The sequence below is a fragment of the Podarcis tiliguerta genome (assembly GCF_965153285.1).
Source record: "Podarcis tiliguerta genome assembly, chromosome: 2".
NCBI lineage: Eukaryota > Metazoa > Chordata > Lepidosauria > Squamata > Lacertidae > Podarcis > Podarcis tiliguerta.
This window is the reverse complement of record NC_139535.1, coordinates 67,117,484-67,145,030: the sequence shown is the minus strand read 5'-3', so window position 1 is coordinate 67,145,030 and position 27,547 is coordinate 67,117,484. Positions and strand designations below refer to the sequence as shown.

Below are 27,547 nucleotides of genomic sequence, written 5' to 3'. Positions count from 1 at the left end.
AAACTTTATGAATTTGGCATAATTACATGAATTATGGTAGGGATTCACCTCACAAGTCTCACCAGTGGAAGCCCTGTGCAATGATTTCCCATTCTGTGATGGGGCTCCCCCCCCATTCCCTCTGCAGTCCTAAAATTGCCTCAGCAGGTTGAGAGAGCCCCCAGCACATAGGGGAGATGAAGGGGTTGTTCTACCCAGCACGCTGAAAGGCTTGTGCTGATGGTATGGTCAACATAGCACAACACTGAATTCCTCTTTACATGTACAATATATAAATTTCGCAATTTTGCCACAGCAGTCAGTGAGATAAATAATGTAGTTTTTAACAGAATCTGAACTGCGGCAGAAAAGCAGCGCTGCCTGCGATAAATACAGGGTGGAAAGGAATACAAGGACTTCTTACATCCCTGATGCCGGACCAAGATTAATTACCCCAAACTTACATAACTTGAGAAAACTTTCTCATTTGGTTTGATGTGCCTCTGGATCTCACAGTCAGTTGGCTGAATTATTGTGATTCCATCGTCAGAAAAGACATAGAACATGTTTCCCACACTGAGCCCTTGAAGAGAAAACAAAAAAGCAAGGGAAAAAACATGTCATAATTTCCTGTCTAAAAACAAAAAAAAAGTAGGCTAAACCTCAAAAATAAAAATTACTATACAAAACGAAACCAAAAACCCCCTAGAGATTTGGATGCTTTTGGTGCATTCACAAAATTAAAGTTCATGTCACAAGTAGGGCTTCAAGGTGTGAGGAAAGAGGTACAGATAAGCTCAAAAATGTATTGCCTTGGTGGTAACAGTTACAAATGTAAGACAGTATCTTGGGATCATGTGTTATGCAATCAAATTAATATGCAGGTTTCTTTCCTTTGCATTAGAAGCAGTTTGCTAATACTTTGGCCCTTTCCAGGTAAATGTTTCAAATGCTGGAATGCAACCATGCATTTCACACAATTTGGAATAAGGGGTGTTACTAACTTGTCGAGGGTAATACTTTTTTCCCAGTGGCCTAGAGACATTTAGGGGGTGGGGGCAAATCCTTATAGCCACCAAAGCAAAAACATTTTTGAAATTTTGCAAACTGTAATTCACAAATGTGGAATCTTTTAGCATTGCAATAGCACTCATCTATCAAAACTGGGGCATTCCAGAAGCTTTAGGGGGGGAAATAGCCTGTCAATGAGTTTCTAGTAAAAGAATTGTATTCTACATTTCTGCTTAATCAGAAATGTCCTGAAACGTTGCTAGTATACTTCATTTTCCATTACATGCAAATGCAGTAATGAATACCTTTCAATCACTCTCATCAGAAATCCTTTCACTACACATGTATATATATATTCTACAGATACGGTATTGTAATGGCTTCTGTCATCCCAAATAAAGTTGATAGTGTACTTATCTGCCAAACTTCCATAGTTTTACTTCTGTAAACTGTTTTGTACAGAAAATGAAAGCTCAATTTGTCAAAAAAGTTACCTTTGGTGGATGATTGTTGTTTTTAAGCTAATAAACTGTGTATCCTGTTCAGACTTGAAAAGTTACTGGATGACATTAAATGCTTCCAAGATTGGAAATCAAGGAATCACAAAGTGCACAATTCAGCCAAAGTGTAACCATTTTCCATTTCCATTTATTTAAAGGGAAATAATTAAGCACATGAGAGAACTCTCACTGAAATTGGCTCGATTTAGAAATGCCTAACTTTGGCGAGATTGTGCACTGACAATTTAATAATGAAAATATTGCTTATTTAAAAAATAGGTAACAACCATGCAATATTTGCTTTTTGTTGCTGTTAAATTGATGCAATTCATCATGCTTTTCAGTACATCTGCTCCTGGAGTCACAGATCTTGCAAACAAGTATGCAATAGAAAATGAGTATTTGCAAGATTGAGTCCTCTGGTGTATATTCCATAGCGTCAAAGCACAATGACACTTGCACATTATATAGCTTTTATTATATCCGTTTGGTGTGCTGAGAATTTGATATATGAAGTTTAGCCTTTGAATTATACCACAGAAATACCCCAGTTAAGGCATCAAAGTGGATCTAGGATCAATGATCCTTAAATGTGATGCTGCAGTGAGGGATCATGCATTTTCTGAACACACGGCTAGCAAATTCCTATGTTATCATCACTGCTGAAGAACTAAAATACCTCAGGCATATCTTAGGCTGACATTTTCAACAAATGTGGACCAAAATCCTTTTCTTGCCGCATGCACACAGTTCCTCTTCATTTCAATGAGGACTGAATACACACATTAGAAAGCAGGATTTGGCCCTTGATGCAATGAGTGCACATTTCTGCAGATGTTTAAAGTTGGGACAGTTTAAAACAAATGATAACAATCATGCATTAACTTATGGTAAGTGTGAACTGTGCCTATATTCAGATTCATGCACATTAACCACCCTGCTCTTTATGATCGTTTGATAAAATGCATGTTCACATTTCAGCTTTCATTTGCCCTGCCGTTAAAGCAGATATTTATGGTAATGCTATGACTCAATTTCATGTTGCTGAAGCATTAGTGGTTTATTATCATAGCCTTGATGAATTTTCCATGAGGAAAATGCAGTAGTCCATGTTCTAGCCTTCATTAGAACCAGCATTGCATTACTCAAGCTTTCTAAGCCTATGTACACCCTGCCCCAAGTAACCACATTTTAAAGAAGAGAGCCCTTAAAGATAAGAAGTTTCCCTTCAGGACCAAGGAAAGAATCCAAGCAGGAAAGGTCCCTATTCCTTGCATGGAAATGCCATAGGTTTCTGGAGCAGGGACAGAGCTCCCGGTCCCTCCTATATGCCAGTTCCAAGCATGCTAGTTAAAATATCAGGCTACTAACTTTTTAGAGTTTATTTAATTTACGTAATCTATATAAGTCCACAAAAGTTCATAGCCTGAAATTTTCTATACCAGATCTTACAGTTAAACTACCTTTTCCCCATTTATGGCACACTTCTCTTGAATGGGCACACAAGCCTAGAACAACAGAAACAACCACTCTAGTATTCTGTGAAAAAACTGTATTTTGATGTTAGAGCTAAATCCTGCTTCTCTGACTCCAAGGAAAGATTTGATTGATGCAGGATATCATGTTCATGTAAGGTGTGTTCCAGTGCCCTTTCAGCATTGCAGAGACTTTTTCTAGGAAGAAGAAATAACCCAGTAATCCTATGATACTAAAGGTAGTTAATTGGACGGAGTCAGCACAGGCCAATTATTTCATCCATTTGTGGAACGTTGAGTTCATCTCAGCTGCGATAGATGCCCAATCAGTGAACCACTAGGACATGCCATCTCATGATCAACATGGCAAAATAAGTTAAACAACCATTTGTTTAACTGTCCCTGACCAGCTTTTGCACATGCAAATTAATATCGTAGGTATTCACTTGATGTGAAACTATGGAAAAATTCTATTATTTCCTACTGCCCAGCAAATATTTACACTGGCAATTCATTGTACAATTTCCTGTAGACATATCTCAATACTTAGGGCTCCTGCGAGAACTTAAGAGAGTCTTTTTGCAGAATCATCCCACAGTGCTGCAGTAATGCTCGGAAGGCTAGAATCATGGGGGGGGTGGGGGTGGCAACTGTCACCTTTCCTTCCTGGTTGGGTAGGAAGAACACTTGGCAATTGGCTCCATCATGTGGTCCAGCTTTTTAATATATCGTCATGGTGACATGAGATAAGACCAAGGAAAACACATCTTGCTCTGCTGTGGTGATATACGAATCAGACCTCAATAAGTAAATCCATGAAGGTTTTAAGGATTATTTTAACCTGCGTAGAGACTAGAACTGTAGGATTCACTATAAATCTGATCGAGCTGAATAAACAATTGTCACTGGAGTAAGCAGTGTTCTACATGGTTGAAGGGAAGGAGAGCAACAGCTTTTCTGATATTTATTTAGCAAAAAATATGGAGCTGAAATATGTGGCCTAGAAAATAAACATCTGTTCAAGTGATGTAGATGAACAAAGAACAGCAGGATTTGTTGGTGTAAATTAGAGTACTTACATTCCATTTAAAGTATAGCAAATTGTGACTTTCATTCTGGTGTTTCTGCTGATAATTACTTAAGAATCTGTTTTCAAATGTTGTTAACTTTCTGAATGCCTATTCAGAAAATCTTTATCATAGAAACTTAAGAGTCTTTTAGAAAAGTTGCATCAGTAATATTCTACCAGTTATTTGTTGGGTTTGCCTGCGTGCTAAGCTGAGACCTGCTGACATTGCTAAAGTTAGTGGCAAATCAGTGGAGAATGGTCCATTATGGAATTATTAAAGCAGACAAGCACATTATCACTACAACAAGACAATTTTACTGCAGTACCTTCCTCTCGCCACAGTATGTTTGCAACTGCAGCATCAGAGAAATGGGAGAGCCAGAAAATGATCAAGAAAAGGAAAAAAAAAAACATTGTCAAAATTTCATTGCAGCAATTAAAGGAATTTAACATTCTGGTTTTTTAAAATTGTTTTTCCTCTGATAGCTTTACAGTATTAATTCAGACACATGATGTCACTTGAGTAAAGACATGACAAAATAAACTTCACCAAATTCAGTTTTTCTGTTGAAGCCTCTATTGCCCCTCCCCCACAGCAAACATTAAAGTTTTTATAGAGAGAAAATTCTCATTAAATTAAATATTTTTGATTTTTGCCTAAGTAAAGATTACAAAACATGTCTCTTCATGAGCAGACAGTTCTCCTCTTTCCACAATAATGGCCTTTTATCTTGTAGAATCACACAGAAGCTGTAACCACATGAAAGCTTGCTGTAAATGCAATGCATTTTCTAACAGATAATTACAGAAATCATAATGCTAAGCAGACTTTCTTTTCATTAATATTCATTAATGAGCATTTTGATGTTCAAAGTTTTATTTAATTAATTTATTTTTACAGCCCTCTCTTGGCAAAAACAGCCTTGCTATGGAGATTACTATTATTCTTTTCCCTAATATTTATTTACATTTCTTACTTGTGGAACAAATGCCTGGGGCTGATCTTCCATTGTGCGTTGGTGACTGAAGGCACATTTGTTAGGGAGCTGTAGTCAATCCCAGTTGCCTAGGGGTTGTTGTTTTGTGATTATATGCCCATTTGAAAATACATGTTTTTAAATGCAATATCTTGTTGGCGTATCTTAGAAATGTAATGTGTAAAGCTGGCAGTACACGGTGCTATGCAATGGTTGCCATGATGCTACAAAGGATTGTGAGACCAATCTTACGTTGCATTTTGAAAACAATAGTCAAATAGCTTCAAATATTTTTCTTTTGCAGCAGTGCCTTGTTAGCTCTAGGCATCAAGAAAATGAGAGATACAAATTGACTGCAATTTTAATTAGCATGGCAAGAAATGTAATTCTATGACTGTCAATGAAAAATCTTGCATTCTTCCCTGCTATGCAAGCTGAACCTTGTATCATGTTGCACATATTTCTTCAAATTAGGAGACATCCTGCAGATATTTTATAAGCAAGACTTCCATGAGGTTTCATTAGTGGTATGGGTCTGATTTGTGAGCACTTTTAACTCCAAAATAGGAGCAAAAGAGTACCCCTAAACTCTAGGCCATAACATAGCCCAGCAGATGCCATCAGAATAAGGCCAGAGCATGGTGGCCTTGGATAATACTGTGACCCCACAGGTATGGGTTTGGCTGCCCCAGCATCAATGATCTCTTGGAGGACATCATGGGGATATAAAGATAATCACAGCAAGCTTGAAGGTTTCTAATCCCTGGTGTGTTCTAGATTGTGTCATCAGGAGCATAACAGGGTCTAGAGATTTATCCATAGCCTATAATGCTCATGATTGGGACATGGGTGGTGCTGTGGGTAAAACCTCAGTGCCTAGGACTTGCCAATCACATGGTCGGCGGTTCGAATCCCCGTGGCGGGGTGAGCTCCCGTCTTTCAGTCCCAGCTCCTGCCCACCTTGCAGTTCCAAAGCACCCCTAAGTGCAAGTAGATAAATAGGTTCCGCTTTAAAAGCGGGAAGGTAAACAGCGTTTCCGTGCGCTGCGCTGGTGCTGGCTCACCAGAGCAGCGATGTCACGCTGGCCACGTGACCCAGAAGTGTCTCCAGACAGCTCTGGCCCCTGGCCTCTTAAGTGAGATGGGCGCACAACCCTAGAGTCGGACACGACTGGCCCGTACGGGCAGGGGTACCTTTTTATAATGCTCATGACCTGGATGGAACCATCTGCATTATCCCCAGCCTTGAATGATTTACTAGAAGAGGACATATGGCAGAAAGTGTTCCAGACAAGCTAAAAGAGGCAGAGTCTGTAGGAAAACCTTTAGGTGCCAATGCACTCTTGCTGCTGTTACACTGTGCTGGATGTTTGCTGAACTGATTGGGGGGTGGGGGTTAGGCTTAATTCCAAACCATAGAGAAATCTACCCATCACTAAATTTCTCATGTTCCATCTTTGCTTCAGACTCATTATATATTAAAGCAGACTACTAAGGAACAATGTGGAAGTTCTTAACCAGAGTTTGTTAGTTTTAAATAACAACAGCGAATGGAACCACAAAGTCCCTTAGAATTGTGTAATTAATTAACTATTGTTGGTGATAAATGGGAAGCAGACAGCTACTTTGAAATTAGGCTTGATCATGTGAATCTTTACTCAGGCAAAACCCAGTTTGGTACCATTCAATTAAGTCCGCAGTTTTAAAATCTCAAACCATAACCTTAGATATAGTAAAGAGCTTAGAAAGTGTGTGTAAAAGTTAAACCTACGAGTTTTTCTAGCTGAATCTTCAATGAAGAGAGACGAAATATCCTCATCTACTCCCACTTCATTTTTAGCAATGCAAGTATAGGCACCTGTGTCTTCATATCGAACACTACTGATGTGAAGTTCGCTTCCATTTGCTGCAACAAAAAAGATCCACAAAAGCTATAAATTGTAACAAGCTCTGGAAAGTGAGGTTTTTAGGCTGCAGTCTTAAACGCAGTTACTTGACAGAGAGTTCCAGTGAAATCAAATAGGCTCAGAGGGTTTTATCCAACAAAGTAATTCTGTTAGCGCAAGGACTTTTTGCTTTCCTCGCACACCTGCCCATCTGTTCTGGAGGACTGGGAAGAGAGAGAGAGAAGAGGAAAGGAAGTTCTATAGTGCAGGAGGAAGTCCTTGTGTTAACAGTAACAGGGCAACTATGTTGGATACAACACAGGGTTTAGCCTTACAATTATGCTTTTGAACTCATTGTTCCAGAATTGAGATTGCTTACAGTTGAAGAAGTCCAGAAATACTGAGGATGAATGATTGGTTACCATGACATTGGAAAGTCACAAAAGTTTACTTATCTTTCTAAGAATAAGAGAATGACAGCAGACAATACATCATCAGATGGATAAATCTTTGAACTTCTGATAATATTTTCATTTCTTGTATTTATTCACATATTTCTAGGGTATATTTTAAAGCAAAGCCTTCACAAAGCAGCAAAACCACCCATAAAATACAATGCCACATTTCGGTAACGCCAGCCACTTAAAACAACAGTCTAAAACAGTTCACCGGCCAGTAACTTAACATTAAAAATGAAGTAAAACCACATAAAATCATTTCCATTCAGCAGCATTGTAAAATTCTTTGAAAAACATGTGGCCTTCCAGAGTCTGTTTAAAAGCCTGTACATGAATTTTGGGATATTAATTTTGATTATAGCTTTTTTTACAGGCAGTTTGACACTATGAATATAAGATACTAAAAGTGGCAATTATACAGGAATTGAGAAATTTACTGTAAACTGATGAAAAGAATTGAGAGCTGCTTTAGGGCACATTCCGTCAGCCAGCATTTGGCTCATGGAGGGGCTTTCTGAGCGGTGTACATACTGCATAAAGGTGAGAGGCCCACTAGTAGGGTGGTACTTGTACTGCCAGAGCACACACACACCCAAAATGCCTGCAGAGGACTCCCCAGAAGTAGCTGTTCTGCTATAGGTGAAGGTTGGAACAGGGTGTTCCAGGAGCACATCCTGGGGTTGTTGCGGCAGTCAAGGATCTACAGGATTCTAGAGCCCCTCATTTCCCCAACACACCCTTGATGGAACAAAAAACTGTCCCACCCTGCTATCCAACAGGGCTTGGGATGTGGTGGTTTCTGTTTCATGGAGTCTCCACACACCCCCATGTGCAACAGGCCTGCTCTGTTAATTCCAGTAACACAGAAAATAATGCTCTGTTCATTCCAATAATATGCATATGAAAAGGGATAGTGTACTGGAGGAATCCAGCGTTGTGCTTTGTCAACACAGACATTTCAGCTTGTCAGACAGGATTCCCCCTCTCCTTACTTCTCACACAGGAGGTATGTGGGATGCATGAGGTGGGGAAAGGGGAGAAAGTCCCATAGTGCCCCAGCAAAATCCTTTGCATAGGGCATCCACCATTGAGGCTCATTTGGTGAATCACGGAGCCAATTATTTTTCATCCCATTTGGTGCATCACAGGGCCAATTATTTTTCATCTCAACCAATACAGCAGCACTTGATCCAGATTTTACCTAAGAAACTGTAGAAAGTATTGACTGATGTTGATTTTGCAAAGAGAAAAAGCAAAAATTCGGTTTCATTTGACGTCAGATAAAGCAAACTTTTCTTACCCTTACCTAATAGCATCAGTTGCTTAGACAATTTGGGCATGATACCAATGCCGTTCTTTAGCCAGGAGATTTTGGGATTTGGGATCCCCTCAGCATGACACTTCAGGCTGGCTGATACCCCAGGTTCTTGTGCCTGGGTTTCAGGATACACACGAATCACTGGTGGCACTGTGGAGAGAGAAAAAACAAAACAATGGGTGGCTTTAAACTAAGCTGTTAGGTGTCAGCTCTTACTCATCAACAACTTACAACACGGTATTGTTGTGGCAGCTAGGGATATAGAGTACTCAAACATTATGGATCCAAACCATACATTATGTGCAATTTCATGTTTCTTTCTCGTGTGTGTGTGTTTTAAGGGGCTGTAAACTTTTCCTTTCCTATCACTTATCTGCTCAAGACTGTACTCCAAGTACCTTTCTGCAACGCTGGGAAACTATGTGGTAAGCCTGTATCTTTTCCCTGCAGAAAGAAAAGCACCTTTTGGGTGACTGATTTTGAGTTGACAGCTGGCAGAATGAGAAAGAGTTGGCAACCTTCCAGTGGCACTCTTCCGCTTTGGATTGTGTACTCTAAAGTTCACACACACACACACACACACACACACCACATTACACTGCTGCTGAAAGAGTTGCACTGACTACCAATAAGCTACTGTGCTAGGTTTGAAATGCTGGTATTGGTGTGATGGACTATGCGGAGTTAGCCAAACTGACTGTTAAGATCCGGAACCAGGGCGACCAGAAATTCCAAAGAGAATGGAGTAAATATATTGAGTACTTGAAAGATAATTGCAAAAATGTGAAGACACTAGCAGGACTGAAATAAATCTTGTAACATAATGTAAAAATAGTATCTGACCATGGACAAAAATGGACTTGATATATATATTGAAGGACAGAAACTGGCAGTTAAAATGCGCATACAATTTATTAGAAATTGGAAAACCAGCTGAAGGGAAGGAGGGAAGTCACGAGCTCAGCAGAGCAAATGTATTTGATATGTATCTGAAAGGCTGTTATATTTTGTGTTTTTTTTAAAAAAGAAAAACAACAAAAATTATTTACAAAACAATAATAATGAAATGCTGGTACTGGTGTGTAAACCCTAGACAGGTTGGGACCAGGATACCCAAAGGACTGTGTCATACCCAACCAATCACTGCATTCTGTGGGAGAAAGTATCCTGGAGATGTCATCCTACCAAGAGGCCCATTCTGAATGCTGTCAAGGTCTTTAGTGTGGCAGCCCCTATCCTTTAGCACTCCCTCCCATTATATATCAGATCTCTATTCTCTTTGCCTCTTGCTGTGTCTTCTAAATGGAGATCTTCATCCCAGTTCATACCTGTATTGGATTTGAATGATTTTATGTACATACTATTGCGGTTTAAATTGTTTATATGTATTTCAAGAAATGTTTTTTTATATATGCATTTGTTTTAAGTGTGTAAGTGTGTGTGTGTGTGTGTGTGTGTGTGTGTGTGTGTGTAAAACACTTTGAGGTTTGTAATGGGAAGCAGTTCACTAAATGAAATAAATAAATAAATAAATAAATAAATAAATAAATAAATAACACACAATTTACTAAAAGAAACACTGGTCTTTACTGAATTCTAACATGAGAGATTAATAAGTGATTCTTGGGAAGCGGGTTGTGCTGCAAATTTGACTCTAATCTAATTGTTTATTTACTCCAAGGGCTTTTAAAAATAACCAACGCACGCATTAGAAACTGCTTAATTTTGCCATAAACAGCTCAATCCTACATGGGTGTCAACAACTCAACATTTTAGTAGTCCAGCCTGTAAAACTATCTTTGGTTTAGTGCTGAGATGAAATGGGCAAAATTAGAATTTCAGATTTACACCATCCCAGATGGGATGTACCGTGCTGGTGGTATTTGAAGAGGTGAATTCTGTGCTTGTGGTGTGTACTAATGCTGAACTTAAACATACCCTCTGTCTTTCCCCACTGTTTTTTTCAGGTGGCAAAATTGCTGGTGGAGGGGGGCATTTTATGATTTTATATTTTTATTTATACCTTATCTTTTCCCTGACAGGACTCAAGGCAAGACATTTCAGAGGTTTGGGCAGACAAAATATGGGAAGCTCTCATGAAAACTTAGGATCGGTGGTGAATGCAATCCCAGCACTGATGTGAACCTTTAAAAAAATGCACAATTTTCTTGAGAGAGCAAGGAGCAACACCCTCATTCTTCATTTTAAAGGCAGGTGATGAAGTGGAATTGGCATGAAGACACGTTAGAATGAGGGCAGTATTCTGTGTCCTCTCCCTGGTGTCTTCTCAGTAAAAATAAATAAAACTGTAAACACCAGCAACAGGGAGCAATTTGGGCTGAATCTTCTCTGTCATAAAATACAAATTAACACCATTAACATCAGTGAGAGTTATATCTATCCTGAAGGAGCATGTTGAAGACATTGCTTTCCTGTCTGAAGGGCATTTCTGAGATGATCACAGTTTGAGCATTTCTGCCACCGGAATAGATGCAATAAAAAGTGCTGTTTGAATTCACTTGTCTCTAAAGGATAGATAGAATAAGGCCCCATTTGAGGAAAATACACATTTATCAAATAGCTAGTTTGATATGCAGCTGTATATAGCAGCATTTTGTATTGAAAAAGTAAACTTCACCACTGTTGAAAGCTACCTTGATTTTACTTCTTCTCAGCACCATGATGTGTTTCAGTGAATTTAGGGTAATTTCCTTACGCTGACTTCCTTCCCCTCAGCCAAGTTAGTTTAGTCACATTGTTATGATGTCACTCACATTTATGTTTGCCATATGTTTTGTATAGGAAAGGTTTTCCCCCTATAGCATTGTAAAATGGAGGGGTGGGTTCTTATGTAACTGTACGTATGGATTTTTGAAAATTGCATTTTTGATATTGTATGCTGCAAAAAAAAAAAAATGGTGGTGATGATACTGAGAATGCTCTCTTATCTATGGGCCCCAACCAGCCTCATATATCCAATTTAAAATGGTATTCTGAAATAGTTTTGGTTGGTGTTTAAACAGGAACTGAAGAAAGAAGGGGCTGATTCCTACATTCACTCAGTAGTGTGTGACCCAAATAAGCAAAATCAGTAACAGAGTGGTGTGAAAGTGTATCTTGGCAGCTCTAGTGGAAAAATAATACAGACACTATAATTAGACTGCACATTAGAACCAAATCTTATATAATTTCCAAGATTCAAAAATACTTATTTCTTGTTTACAATCAGCATGCATCAAATCTTTGTGAAATTCATCTTTAGCCATGAATTTGTCATTTGCGAGTGGAGGAATCCATGAAAAACTCTTATCATTCATTCCCCCCATTATTTCATCTTGGCACTAATCTGCACACATGGTGAGAGCCCTCCAATCTTCCGAGGTTGCATTTTAAACTGGCATTTTTTGCAAGAACTTGACTAGACATTTTTAAAGTTTATCACAGAGGGGCCATATTCACCAAACTGAGCTAGCTCAGTTCATAATATTGCCACAGTGAAGGTACTTTCAAGAGGTTGATGTCAGCTGACAAACTTTTGATGCCAGCACAATGTGTGATTTGTTGTTGTTGTTGTTGTTGTTGTTGTTGTTGTTGTTGTTGTTGTTGCGTGGTAACTCAGTTTGGAACACCAAAACCCAGAATTAAAACTTGCTAGGAACCCTTCTAATTAATATGTCTCTAGTGCTATTTTCAGAAAGGAAGAACATCTAGCAATTATATTCATCCACAATATCCCTTGAGCTATTTCCTTCCGGTGACTATCCACAGAAAGATTCCATTATCTTGCACCTACATACCGATCCCTAAAACAGTTTTCAAGTCACCAGTTCTGGTGAATACTGTAAACGATATCAGAAAGGGAAGCATGGTTTCAAGTCTTTTTGTTTACAAAGATGTAAAAAAAGGCAGCTCAGGTGTAACTTGAACTGAAGAGACTGGAGGCAATTGTGGAGAGAGAAGATAGGAACTGACCTTGCTTCCATTTTAAATCAGGCATTTGGTTTTATCTTATTTTATCCATAAAACCATCAAGGCACACTGTGCTGTTAGGATATTTTCTGCCATTCATTACAATAAGCTTCACATACCATAAGAGTCTCTAACCAGGCTGACAGTATGCTTTCTGACTTTGCCAAGCCTACTAATCATGAACTGTCTGGAAGAATGCATGCCAGATTTGTTAAGAGTCTCTCTCTGAAGGAAAGAGATTTGTGTACTGAGGCTGCTACAAAAGCCAACTTTCTCTTAGTAAATTAACAAGAATGAAAAGTCCAAAGTATTAATAGCACTATACTCCTGAGCAATTCTCATTACAGCCATGGGCAAACTAATTTTAGCACGCATTACATCATATCTTTAAATAGGCATGAGAGTAGCATCCTCATTTCATATAACCTGTTTTCAAAGGATATCTATAAAAGGAAATAGGCACACTCACTGAGGGTTTTGTTAACATGGGCAGATTGATGATATTTAAACAAATCTGTTAATTACCTAATTTCTTTGTCCCTTGAATCTAGGGTAGAACAATGCAAAATTATGTGCAGATGGTAACATACTGAAGTCATATTGCATCTGAGGAAAAAAGCAGGTTGGCTCATTAGGAAAAAATAACAATCAAATTCATAGGAGGTTATGATTCATAGGCAGTTTTGTCTGTATGAAAAGCAAGTAGATGAATGCTGGGCTGTTTTTCTTAAACACTTCTGGTACGAATGCCCATCAATTGTGCTAACCTGACTTTCTTGACTGACTTTCTTTATAGCCTGATTCATCACCAGCCATTTAAGCAAAGAATGTGGCTTGATCCTTGCAAGTGCTTGATAGCATAATGGCAAGAGTATTTCTTTCATTAGTGAATAATGCTAATTAAAGCTAATCAACACAAGCAGAACAAAGATGAAGCTCTATAACTTAAACAAGCAGTGCTCGAAATGAGCAAAGCAAAAGACCCATTTTTTTTTAAAAAAGTGAGAGTTTAAAACACCCACCACTTTGATCCTGCTTCAGGTGTTGTTTTTGGAACGAAACTATTGTTCTCCTATGCTGAGAATTGGGCAAAGTAAATATGTCCCTGTTGGACTTCTCAGCAGAATCTTAGCTACTATATGCCTTAGATGGGATTGGGAGGCATCATTTTGAAATGGTTCCAGTTGTTTTTTGGAGTGGGGTAAGGCCCTACTCCAGAAGACTCCATTTCTGGTGGAAATGGCATGTGACACTTCAATGGCATATGGTGACCCAAAAGGATCAGCTTTGTTTCCTCATTATATTTATCATCTACATGGAATCACTGGGACAATTTTTGTGGGAGAGGGGGCAGTTTTGCTGGAAAGCCAGAGAGGCAGAGAAATGGTTGACCTCTGCTGGAATCCAAGGCTGTGGCTATGGGAGAAGCAAGACCCTTTTGGGGTGTTAATGCTGTGGACCCCTCTACTGCAAGCTCAGGTTGTATATATGTGTAAATAAAGCATATATCATAAAGACACCACCATCTCTGCTGTGCCTCATTCCCAAAAGCAAACAAGAACCCCGTGTAAGCACCTAGAACCCCTGGAATCTGGCACCGTTTGGAGTGGCGTGCAACAATATTATATATCACATATTATTATGATTTCTTACCCCCCCCCTTCATCCTAAGCTCCCGGGGCAGGTTACAACAATTAAAACACAGTATCAGAAACGCTTTCATCTACTTCTCCCTACCTAAGTCTCAAAGCAGCTTACAATGATAAGAAATATGCAATATTTAAAATTTAAATATATAAATTCAGCCTCAGAAATTTAAAGCCTCAGAAATTTGAGATCTCAGGAATTTGAATGAATAACATCAGAATATTTTAAAACATCAGGAAAGCATTCATGATGCAAGGGCCTTTGGAAAAAAAGTGCTTTAACCGAGTATCTGAAACTCAGCAGGGATGGTGCCTGCCTGACTTGCAGTAGGAGGGAGTTCCGCAGAGATGGCTCCACAACACAGAAGACATGACTTCTAATACTAATAGTGCTCCCCAGGCCTTTTTTCCATAGGGAACTCACTGGAACTCAGTTTCAGCATCTCTCAGGTAGGTGCTGTTGCCATTCAGTGAGAAAGAGGGAGGCGTTTATGGTGAATTCCAAACCTCTTTTTCCAGAAAAATAGCACTGGTGCTTCCCCAGGTGATCTCAGTGATCAACTTGGAATGTACAGGGTAAGATGGCCCTTAGGCTGCTGCTCTTGCTTCACCTGTTCCTCAATAACGTAAGACCTGGCCACAGTAATTCATACAGCTTAGTAACATGCAGGTTGGATTATTGTAGTATGTTCAACATGGAGTTGCCTTGAAGGTGACATTGGTCGGGTTGCCATATTTCAAACAGTGAAAATCCGGACAGAAAAGTTGTTGAGCTAGACATTGGGAAACTTTAAAATGTAGCTGCAAGGCTCATGCTCGTGGGTGCTTGGCCACGGGGTCGTATGTCACCCATTCTACTACAACTGCACTAGTTGCCAATGTGTTTCCCAGCACAAGCCATAGTGCTGGTGGCTATCTTTAAAACCTTAAATGGCTTTGCTCTAAAATACTCAAGGAACCACTTCCTCCTGCAACAGCCTGCCTAATCTCTATGTTCTGGTTTTTGTGTTCTCCTTCCTGCAACCAGCATTATGTAAGACCTTATCCTGGGAGGTTTATTTGGCCTCCTCCCTCACTGCTTTCCATCGATTGGTGAAAACATTTCTGTTCCAGCTAGTTTCTGGCTGGCAGGTGGTGTATTATACAGTGCACTCTGTTCGGGAGGTTTGTATGCTATGCCTGTTTTAATTTTTTATATTGGCTTGTTTTATATTGTTCTTTTATTATGGGAATCAATAGTTAGCATCTGGACAGCATACTGTATTTTAACCGTCAGCTGCTCTTAGCAGTGCAAAAGCATTCGAAGGGTGAGGTACACATTTCTAAATAAATAATCCATATTTCCTTTATCAACATCCATGCTCCAGTCTAGAGTCAGAAAACTCTCTCTCTCTCTCTCTCTCTCTCTCTCTCTCTCTCTCTCTCTCTCTTTCTATCACACACACACACACACACACACACACAGAGCTTCTTTTATGCTGAAGGGATTATTCATTCACTTCACTAGAGCAGAAAATGTCCCTCTTGGTCATCTTACTTTCTCTTCAGTTGAAACGAATGAAGATGTCTCTTCATGCAATAACTTCTTCACTGCCACCATCATCATTAATGTGCTGATAGAAGTGGTTAGGCTGTGAACAGGGGCTAAGGCTGCAATTCAGGTAAATTCATTTACCTGAGAGCAAGCCCTATGGAACTCAATGAGACTTCCTTCTGAGTAGGCATGTCAAATTTAAACAACAATCATAATTCCCTCTCCATCTTCCCACACAGTGATTTACAAAGTGAACCTTAAAAGCTTTGCAAAGTAGTCGTTGTTGTTAGACCTCTATCATTTATTAATTTAACATGCTTTTTTAAAAGAAAGAATGAACGAAACACTTTCCTAAGGCAACTCACAGCATTAAAATAGCGTAACAGCAACACACCAATTAAATATGTTTGTGGCTGCAACAGTATAGCTATATACAAAAGCACCATAAAACACACTTGTAAAAAGCCTTATGGGTTGTTTTGAAATTAAGTTCTCAATGGGCATCTAAAGACAGGAAAAGGGGAGGCTTGATGAGTCTCCCTGGGTAGAGAGTTCTATAGCTGTGCAGATACCATTGAAGGTTGTCTTCTTGGGATCTGCCTGTTCAGTTCTAGCTAGTGATGGGCTGGAGAATAGGGCTGCAGAAGGCTTGGATAGGTTTCTATAGGTGCATGCTTTCAAGGTGGTTGTTCCAGTGGCAAAAGTAACAAAGACTTCAGTGCCATATGATCAAGACTTGTCAACTGGAATTAATAAAGGCTGAGGTATCGCCTTATTTCTCTGAGGATCCCAAAGAAGTATGGAACAAAGCTTTCCCATGTTTCAGCAGCAGCCCTGAATGCACACATTTATCCTGTGGAAGGATTGTCACTAGTCACCTGCAGTACTGAATCAAAGTTCTCCATTAAAATTGCCTCAAAGTGAAATTACTATGTCACCATTTCAGAAGGATTAGTGGGCACTGCACATTAGTCTTTCACTTTCCATAGGAGCATTGGACTTCCAATACACTCCTGATTTCACCCAACCTCTTTTAAATATTTTACTTTTATTCCCTTAAATGGAGGATTCAGAGACGACATGAGGGTGATGGCAACTGCCAGTTGTGCACTGGAAGCAAGGAATGAATGTACCAATCTATCTGTGACTGAAACCAAGAATAAATGGGTGAGACATAAGTGAGGAGTTGAACTAGGGCCAAATTTTATTTAAACTAAATCTACAGAGTGGGAACCTAACTTAAGCTCAACCTTGGGTGAGTCAAGCCCTGCCCATTTCAAGGCACGTGACAAGGCATAGCTCCAAAGCCAGGGCCTCTTCCTGCCCCACCCCATCCAAGGCCCCATAACTCTGGGAAGATGTGGCAGGTGGGTCTCCAGAACAGGCTAAGGGCTTGTCCACACCTGGCCTAGGAAGCATGGGCCAGAGTGGTTTTCTGCTTGTCCTGTGCTATCTAGACACGGGTCCAAGTGGTTTTGCCTTTGCCTTACTGCTTTCCCCCCAGGAAACCTGCTCTGTGGAAAACTCGATTGCCATTTGCTCTGATTCAGCACTAAAGCATGGGTTTTCCAGGGGAAAGAAGTGGGGCAAATGGAAGTGTGGATGAAGCCTATGACCTTCACAATCCATAGCAGTGCCCAAGGGTGCTCACCTGTTGCCTTATCTAACCTTAACCTTTCCCACACCTCCTTGCCAGCAATGTAACTGACTTAACCATGAAACCACGCCTATCTATTTAACCTCTAAACATGAACACCTCCTGAATCCAGTACAGAGTAGGGGGGAAAAACCCGTTTGCCCAAATGTGCAAGCAGGCAAAAATATTCTACTCAGATTCATATGTAAAGCTCTCGGCTGAAAGAACATTGTGATGTTGCATCAATGATTTACATGGACAGATCGCTCATATGCCATTTGATTGTGATCTAAAACTGGAGGAATTTTTCTACCTTTCTGTTTTTCTTCTAAATGCCAGATTGCCACACATTACATTGTTCCAAATGGCTGTCTATTACTAGGCAGCTCTCTTGGATGATCTCTGAAATTGGATTGAGGAGCCAACCACCTTTGGTAGCCATTTTCATGGAAGACGTTACGATGATTTATGTCAACTTGTTCTACGGAGCAGCAACCAAGGAAAATGATTCCTGGCACTCAGGGGTCTTTTGGTTTGCAAACTATCCATTTTCATAGCAGATTACTGTTTTATGAGGCTCTTTATCCCCCAAAAAAGCTTTCTGTTAGAAATGATAAATGGCTTTTCTTTCTCTAAACTTGATGTATAAAATACAAAACTCTAATGTGATATGAGCACATATAAGGGGAGAAAGCATATTACCAGCATACCTACGTTTCTTTATGACCCCTATTAACTATTCACAGGCACAGAGTGCATTGAACCAGATTCATTCCATCTTCTTGAAAGAAATGTTGTGAAAGAGAGCAGAACTTAGAGAAACATTGGTAGTTTTACTTTTCACAAAATGGTGCTGTTTCAAACTATCCTGTTCAAAATGTCCCATATTTTACTTCATGCTCCTCTTTTACTCTCTTTCAACATACTGGGAAGCTCTGTGTCATGTGTCTTTCCCATACAACTTTGGTAATGTCAGAATCCCCTGCTGACATAGAAGATCCCCACACAATGCAGCTTTTCCCCACATGAGAATTTATCAGTGGTGGCTGGTGCCTATTGGTTGAATGGAAGGGTGGGAGACCAACAATAGGTGGAGCCAGAACCAAAGTGAGGCAGATCGAACTAATACTAGTTATTTCCCATCCTTCCCGCTGAGTTCTTTAAGGGGCAACATTGAGACTAAGGAGTACAAAGCCGACAGACAGTATCACCCCTCGGACTGATTGTAAGAAAGAAGACAGACAGGTGGGGACTGGCTGAGGGCAGACAGAGGTTGGTGGGGCAGTGCCCCATTTGCCCTAATGGACCAGCCTCCACAGGGACTGATCCAGTTCCTGGTAGATTTAAGGCTGACAAGGGAAGGAGTCATTTCTCTGATTCCTCCCACACAACTTGGGCTTTTTGACTTTGGGCTTCATCTCCCATGCTGCTCAGATAATGCTAGGTCCACACACTTGTTCTTACAGATTATGTATAGGTTCTAAGGGCAGATCTATGAAACTTCTGTGCCATATGCATATTCCTTAGGAAAGTGTCTGCACTATCCTAGTGTTACAGCTGCTGGATAATCTTCCTTTTGTATGGCAGATGAGTAGCTAATGGGCAAGGATAGCTGTCTGATGCTTTCTCAATGAAAATAATTCTTAAGAAATAGGTAGTGATGTCTCTAGAGAGATTTGAATGGGAGAATGATTGGAACTAAGAAGGTGAGTGACATCGCCATCTTCTTCAGTTGATATGGGAAGCTCATGTAAGGAAAGTGCAAAAAAGAACAAAATATGCTTTACAGGATGAGAGAGAAAGGGAGGGAGGTTGAGCCTCCCCCACCTGCAAAGTGTCAGTCCCCAAACTGGAAGATACATAATGAAAAATAACACACTTCTCTTCAACAATAGAAGGAATGCGAACTGGGCACCATGTTCATGTAATTGGTCACAGATGTGCTAAATGGGTGCAATATTCAGTGCGAAGTGAAAGTGCACAAACAATTGTTGTTTATCAACATAATCCTTAAGTATTTGTGGGTCACATTTTGTGGTAGGGAAAAAAGAGGTTTGCACCAGCATTTACTAAGATCTACAGACGTGCCCCACGGGGTGCCTTTGCTTTGAGATAAGGAAAAGGAATAGGCCTAAATATTTAGTTACTGTTAGCGTATTTGTGTGAACATTGGGAGCATGTATGGCAGAGCTTCTGCTTTGTATGCAGAATGTCCTAGGTCCTATTGCTGGCATCTTAAAGTAGGGCTGGAAATGTCTGAAACCCTGGAAAGCTGCTGTGGGCAGTACTGAGCGAGATGAACCAATGGCCCAATTTGTTATAATAAGGCAGCTTCTTACAATCTGAATCACTGGTCCAGGTTCTTTTGTGAAATAGGTATTATGGTATGGCTCATAATGGCAGCACCAAACTAGAGCATTATTTTCCCGAATGCTGATTCTCTATGCATTTAAAATATATTATCATATGCTATTATATTATCTGTCATTTTCTGCTAAGTTCACTTAGTTTATATATTAGTCTAATTGCATGTTCCTTGCCTTTGTTAGTATTCTGCCTTTCAGTCCAAGGAAAAGACTCAGACCTTGTCCTCGGACTGCAAAACTATGAAATGCAAGCAATCCCTGAAGAAGAACCCATGTTGAAATGCTAGCACTGCCTTCTGTAGGTCAAACAGCATTGTTTTGCTATCCCTTTTTGATCCACTGCCCCAACATCAGTTGCCGGAACATGTAATCACTGGAGTGAAAAAGAAGAGTTGTGCAATGGGAGTGAAGTACATTAAGAGCTGCAACAAGGCACTTTAGGGAGAAATCTCAAGAGGTAGCACAAGAACCTTCCACACTGCATCAGACAAATCTTTCTCACAGGCTCTGGCATCATTCTGCAGTGTTGCATAAGACTCCAACACCACTCTGTCGAAACTGATGTCCACACACTTGACATGTTTGCTAGCGCTTGGCTGTTTGGACGTATTACAAGGCAAACAAGGAAGAAGATTTGTAATGAGAAGGATGCCCTTTGAGGAGAGGATGCCTCACAGGGTTTTACAGATATATATAAAAGCAAACATGAAACTCACTTCCCTGTGCTTTCATCTACAAAGAACACATACCCCCCTCTCAACTTGTTGTATCTGAAAAGACAGGTTGGAGGAAGCCTTGGATTTGATCTACTGTCTACAATGTCCCACTCTGTGCAATCATCTTTTGAAGTTTCAAAGCCTTCTGGGGCTTGGATTCTCAGGGATGGCAACAAATCTACATTGCTGTCTGACACCAGTAACATTCCAGAATATCTGAAAAGATACAGAGGAGCAAGCTGTTTGGCTTATGTATTTATTAACATTTTAACCCTGCCCTTCCTCCCAGAGTTGCCTAAGGTGGAAAACAACGAAGAAAATACAAAAAATAAAATATACATTTTAAATGCTTCCCCCTCATCCCATCCAGCATTTATTAGAAATTATCAGCAGCAGGCCACTTGGCATCATGGAGCTGCAGCAACAGACACTCCTGGAAGAGGTATTACTGCTGCAGACCAGGAGGGGTGTGTGTTTGTTTGTGGTGCAGCAAGGTTGGGTCCACAGGGGCACACCAGCAGGAGTGCTGCATTGGCTCTATCTGTGTGCCTGCACAGCCCTGATCTTCCTGCCTCAGACTTCCTGGTAAAAGCAACAATGGCGTTCCTGCCAGGAGGTATTGCTGCTGCTGCCCTGCCTTGCTGGGCAAGCCATTCTTCGTTATCACACAAAGAACATTTTGAGAAGGGAATTCTTTTGCTCCCTGAAACATGCACAGGCCACCTAGCTGCATATATATGAATGCACACACAAAACGTAAGTATTCCCATAAGTCAAACCAATTTGTTGCACCCAGCCACAATGGATTAACCGCACACTGTTCCTTAAGCAGAGCCCATCCTGCAAGCTCATCTCTCCTTTTCTTCGGCTGGCCTAAAAACAACAACCCTGCTTCAGACTTGTGTTTCGAGCCCTGTCTGGAAGCTGCATATAGCCCTATTCATAAAACTGCAGCTAAAAATTGCCAGTGACCAAGAAAAGAAAACTTTACCCCAAGGAAACAGTTGTCGGCCCACGAGATTGATGATAACCGACAAAGGCCTGGGAAACATTCATAACTGCTATACTGATAAATTGTATTAACTATAGATCAAGGGAAGGCAGACTTCAGGACTGATGGATCTACTTTGTTTTTGAGAACGCTGTGAACCAAGCCAGGGGTAAGACACAGGGCCTTATCCAGTACTGTCTATGCAGGAGCGAAATACTCATGCAATTGATTTCACTTTCCTTTCCTGCACACCCTCAAAATCTGCTTCAGGTGATATGGGGACCTTTCAGAGCAGATTTCTGGGTATACATGGGGCTCTATGAAGTGGAGGAGATAAAAATGAAGGCCTGTTGCACAATCAGAAGGAAAGTTGCCTTTTTGCTGTTGCCATTAGGAGTCAGAAAGCCTTACGACTGAAAATCAGCCAGAGATCTCCCAATCCACTTTTCACCCATCACTGCTATAGGTTAAAAAAAATTAACAAATATTTTGTATATCTCTTCGGTTGATCTCTCTATTGCTGCTTGCTTTTCCCTTGCCGTTTCTCAATGTGTAAATTAACAATATAACAGGTTTCTTTCCCATTCTGCGGGTAGCAGTGAAAAGATGCGGTATGCTTTTGTTTTGCTGCTTTTGTGAGAACAATATTAACATTCAGCATTGCTCACAGGAACATTTCAGCGAATTGTCACATGTGCCATTTACTAACCATTCACCTGAAGAATGTGGGTCTGATACAGTTCTTCATAGCCATAGGCATGACACGTGTAATTGCCCATGTGAATAGTTGTTACCTTGGTGATGTAGAGAGAATCATCTTCTCCAAAATCCTGTAAGTAACAAAAGACAAGGGAGGGGAAAAGACCTATCATTTAGCAATTTTGTTTTAAATGCTGCAAGTGGCTATGCTAACACTTTGCGTGTTTTGACAGTTGCTCAGCTTTCAATGGGGCTTACATTTTCAACATGGTATTTTTACATACGCAGATTTGTAAGATGGAATGAATAAGAGATAACCTGCCAATACATAAATGGGAGAAACTAAAACTAACTCATCTGAAAAGCTCCCTGGTTTCTAAAAATAAAATAAAATGGGACTCTTATATAAAATGATGATAATCCAGCCTGACAATTGAATACTTGACAAATTACAAGGCAAACTGTTTTTGGGATGTGGTTTTAGTTTATGGATATGGTTAATGAAAGCACTGCCTACTAAATGAAGCTCTGAAACAGGCTTTCAATTATTTGCAAGAGCATTGTGTGTCAGTGATTTCTGCTATTGTTCAATAAACCTAGTTACGAGTTAAGAAGAAGAAAGGGCATTTCCTTTTTTGAAAATCCTTTTGATTTTTAATTGGCTAAAATGTGCTTTATTTTTTGCTTGAAAAAAGGAGAAGAACTCTGCTCTGTACTTCTAGTTCTTATGGTGTAATTTAGAATTATAATTATGTTAGAAAAGCTGAACTATCTGCTAGGTTTCAAAATGTGGCTCTGTTGGCCTTGCGTTCTGCTTATCGGTTTACTGCAAATGATGCTTCATAAGCCTATATATCGAGGAATAAACACAGGCTGCAGCTTTTCTTCTGCTTTCATTAGCATGCAGGATTTTACTGAAGTGCTGATACTTTTATACAAAACCCAAAAGTACACATTTAAAAACCATACTTAATTAAGTTAAAGAATGATTTCCCCCTCCCTTAATTAGCTTAATGTATGACACATGCTAAATAAAATCCTTTACGTGCAGAGCCTTAGTGCCTTATATACCTCCAATTATGCAATACAGCTAATAAAACATCAGGCAGAAAATAATCATGAATGCGAGGGCAAAGAGTTTAACTCTTCAGACCCAATAAAAGACTTCAGAACTCTGAAAACTGAGACATAACAGGTGGGGAACCTGCAGTCCTCCACATGCTGTTAGGCCACACCCCCCATCATCCCTTACCATTGGGCATGCTAGCTGGGGCTGATGGAGTCCAAAAATATCTGGAGGGCCAAGTAGGAAAGTGCTAAATAGGAAAGAAATCAATATGCAGATCCAGCAGTGGCGAATGAGGAGGAGGAAGGCAGTGCTGTGTTTACTGGGATGGGGCAGGGTGAGATGGCCGTGAGCTTGAGGAAGCTCTGGATTTGTAACATGTAGCTCCCTTGACCTCACACTGCCTTGCCCTGCACCATCCATGTCTGGCAAGAGGCAATAGAACCAATGTCAGAAGGTGGTTGCCCTGCCCCTTTGTGTACCACTGCCGCTAAGTATGTAGTCTGCATTTTCAAACATGAGTGGTGTGTTTCCATGGCCCAAGCCACAAGGGCACTCAGTTCTAGGTTTTAAAAAGCAAACACTGTGTGAAGATTGTGAGTTGTTAACTGTTCTCACACATGTGGTACCTCATATTCGAACCAAAGTTCAAGAGGATACGAGAGCAAGCTTCTGAGCTGCACCAGTTCCGAAAACAGACTTTGATGGAAGTACTAGTGTTATCAGACATTGTTATGCTTGAAATATTATAGTCTAGATTGAATTTAAATCAATAAAAACTAGATGGCTACTTTTATGAGATGATTTATAAAAGAGCTGAAGAAAAACAAAGCAATAAAAATCCTCTGTCATTCATGTGTTGCTTCCTAATAGACATCTCTGATTAATGTTATGAACACTTGGTTGGTGCTCTAAAATTGTCTTTTTATGGATGATCTATTTTACTCTGATGCATAGTATGAGCAAATACATTTTTCAAAGATGTAAAGTCCTATTTTATTATTTCATTCCCATATACCAAAGAGAAGCTTTTGCCTAAAGACATAATTTATGATGCTTAAACTCTATTTTTGATTCTTTGCAATTAATGCAGGCTATATATTTGCAGTGCTTATAATAAATTATGCCTGCAGAATAAATATCCTCTCTTTGATATGTGAATATTACTGGGAACTTTCTATGTGGTACAAAAAGAGAAAGGCTCATATCCAGGAGACCCCAGAAGATTAGGTGCCCACTGAAGAAATGTGTGAAGCCCTACAGAGGATTTTTGGAAGAAAACCCTCTTTTCTTCCAAAGAGCCAGTGTGGTGTAGTGGTTAAGAGCAGTAGTCTCGTAATCTGGGGAGCCAGGTTCGCGTCTCCGCTCCTCCACATGCAGCTGCTGGGTGACCTTGGGCCAGTCACACTTCTTTGAAGTCTCTCAGCCCCACTCACCTCACAGAGTGTTTGTTGTGGGGGAGGAAGGGAAAGGAGAATGTTAGCCGCTTTGAGACTCCTTAAAGGGAGTGAAAGGCGGGATATCAAATCCAAATTCTTCATCCAAACTCTTTCTTTTAGACAGCTGTGGTTCTCCTCCAAAATTCCAAAGACTGACATTTCTCCAGACATTATTAAAATACTTTTAAAAGGATGGCAGACCCTCCCTCACACCCTTATCAAATGGACACAAATTCGTTAACCAAAGGGCAGTGAAGGAATCACTCAGAATCCTTGCCTTATTGCTAATAAATTATATCACAGTTATTGACTTCTGAAGTATCATATTCAAAATGGCCCCGCTGTCCAGTGTTCACCAAGGTGTACATGCCAGGTCTACAAGGCAGCTCAGGGATCCGCCACCCAAGCCAAAGGCTGCAGAAGGTGAATCAATACTGCTGCCAACCCCCATAATGCCTCAGACTGCCTGTCTACTAAATTCTTAAATTCCCTTACCTTCCTGCTCTGAGTCCAAAGCAGACCAAGTAAGTAAATATATCAAGAGCAAAACAAAGGATCTTGCAGTGGGTGAAGGAGGAATTCCATGGGTCAATCAGGCACTCCCCTAAAAATTATTACTCAGGCCTAGCAAAAAAAACTAGAAAGAGTGGATGCTGCAAAATAGAAGGTTAAGGGCTGGACAGCAGGCTTAAATAGCAGCTGATTGCTCTCCTCCTGCCCAGGTAATTCCCAAGGAAGAGACCAATTTCCCTCATCTCCCAAGAAGGCATGTGTGGCAAATTCATCCTTGCTGAAAAGCAGGAGTGGCATTGTGAAATTGCTTGTGGCTTTAACCAAATGTTTCCTTTCCATAGACTCACGCTCCTATATTCTTTTCAGTGACATATACACATAGCAGCAAACTGCTTCCTTCTTCGTTTGCTTCACTTTCCTCCCTTTGAAATAAAAGTCTGTATCCTCTAGTGGGTTTCTTTTACATTTTACAAATACCCTTGGAAAAGAATATTGCTTAAATGATCCCAGTACACTTTCAAGCTTTGTTAGTTTAAAAACCAGCATTCTGGATTGATCTCGGCTTGCTTTTATATTCAATAATCCTTTAAAAGCCACAACGGTGCACAGACAATTTAAAAAACAAAACAATGTCTGGCCAACTGTCAGGTACCTTTTCTGTAACTCCTTTCTAGAACTGCTCCAATGTTTTAGTTTCTTATCAGAACTATTTTCTATTCACTCACCACCCTTTCTTTCTTTTACATTTCATTTCATTATTTCATTGTTTGTTTATTTTTGCAGAGCTGAATTTGCAGAAATTTGGCAGATGAAACCACTCCCCATTGCACAATTGTTAATGACACACAGCTCTGGAATCGTGGAAACCCTACAGAATAATGTGGAACCGACTGCATGAGTTACTCTTACACAGTAGGTTTTTCTGCCTCTGCTGATGTCCCCATTGGAAGTGGACTGCAGTTGCAGGAACCCCTTCTCAGAGGGTTTGTTGTGCTTCGTGATAGGGCTGGCAGGTCCTGCTATGGGTGTGGTGGTAGCTGTCTGTGGGGCATATACCCACTGGCTCTTTTCCTTTGGCCTCCTCCTAACATCAGCACCAGCACTTTATAAATACCTGCTGAAAGGGTGACATGTGAGGCCTTGTCATATTAGTTTGATGATCAAGTGCTTCTATTGCCAGTAATTACCAACAGCTGTCAAAAGGTGGATGTCAATCTCCGTTTAATGATATCGGCTTAGCTTTTTAACCCGTCAAAATTAATGTGATATGAAGTATCTCACACAAACGAAGAAGAACAAGGTAATCGGTTTTGTTGGGTGGCAAGATCTGTGTCACAGATAAGGTGTGATCATTTTCTCGTATTGTCATAGACAATCTTACAGATTATAAACTCAGAAAACTGTTCTTTTTTTCTTAAAGCGGGGAGAAGGAAAATTATGCAGAAGGAATAATATTTTAAAGAACACTACCACAAAGGTTAAAATATCACAAAAAAAACCCATTGAACCCTCCCTCCCAATCTCATTTCATGAACTCAATATACAGACAATTATACTTCAGACAGAACTTTTGCCAACCTTTCAAATTGGGAAAGAGAGGGAGAAACCTTGTTTTTCAGGTGAGTATCACAATTTAATTATGAACAATGAAAATACTAGCTGTTCCAACTTTTGATAATAGGTCGAAGATAATTGCTAATAAGCTGTATGCTGGGTGTGAACACTAATAGAAACAGATTATCCATCCATCCATTCAGCCTGGATGCTAATCTTAAAATAAGAGGTATTGATGGGTGAAATGGAAGCACCAAAGAGAATGGGAGATTCTCCTTCCTCCATCCCAGTTCCCTTAAGGGGTTGGCTTCATTCATGAAAAGGCTGGTCTTGCAGGAGAATACTCTTATATAGGACATGTAGTTGTATAAAGAACAGATGGAAGCACTTTAAGGTATCAGTAGTTCCACCTGAGGAGCCCAGCATGTCTTTTCCATGCAGATATGGAATCCAAAGCAATTCTTTGCCTAAATAGGGATTTATTTAACAGGGAAATCAGATGGAAAAATCCAACAGGTAATGCAGTCCTCTTCAGCTTACCTTGCTGGATATGGAGTGATAGGTTGTCAGGTCAATGTTTTAATTACTCAAACTATGCTCTGCTTTTCGTCACAAATGCTGCCACCCCCAAAACCCTTATTTTGACTTTAGATGGGCAATAAAAGAGCAGGATGATTCCCCCCCAGAAGTTGCTTCTGGCCCCTAACATTACAACCACTGACTATAACACTGGACATCCCCCAAA

General features: G+C 40.1%; 1 protein-coding gene across 3 annotated transcripts in view; it reads right to left on the bottom strand.

Annotated features, from left to right (window-relative positions):
* FSTL4 (follistatin like 4) overlaps positions 1–27,547 on the bottom strand; it is a 343,973-nt gene that overhangs the window by 17,642 nt on the left and 298,784 nt on the right. Inside the window, exons 8-12 of one of the 3 annotated variants that reach the window (XM_083428816.1) lie at positions 22,241–22,361; positions 8,662–8,823; positions 6,783–6,917; positions 4,361–4,387; positions 444–562 (exon numbers count right to left, since the gene is read on the bottom strand). In XM_083428816.1, coding sequence (XP_083284942.1) covers positions 444–562; positions 4,361–4,387; positions 6,783–6,917; positions 8,662–8,823; positions 22,241–22,361 — 564 coding nt within the window. The remainder of the gene's footprint in view (positions 1–443; positions 563–4,360; positions 4,388–6,782; positions 6,918–8,661; positions 8,824–22,240; positions 22,362–27,547) is intronic. The other 2 variants (XM_083428817.1, XM_083428818.1) reach the window with 2 other exon arrangements.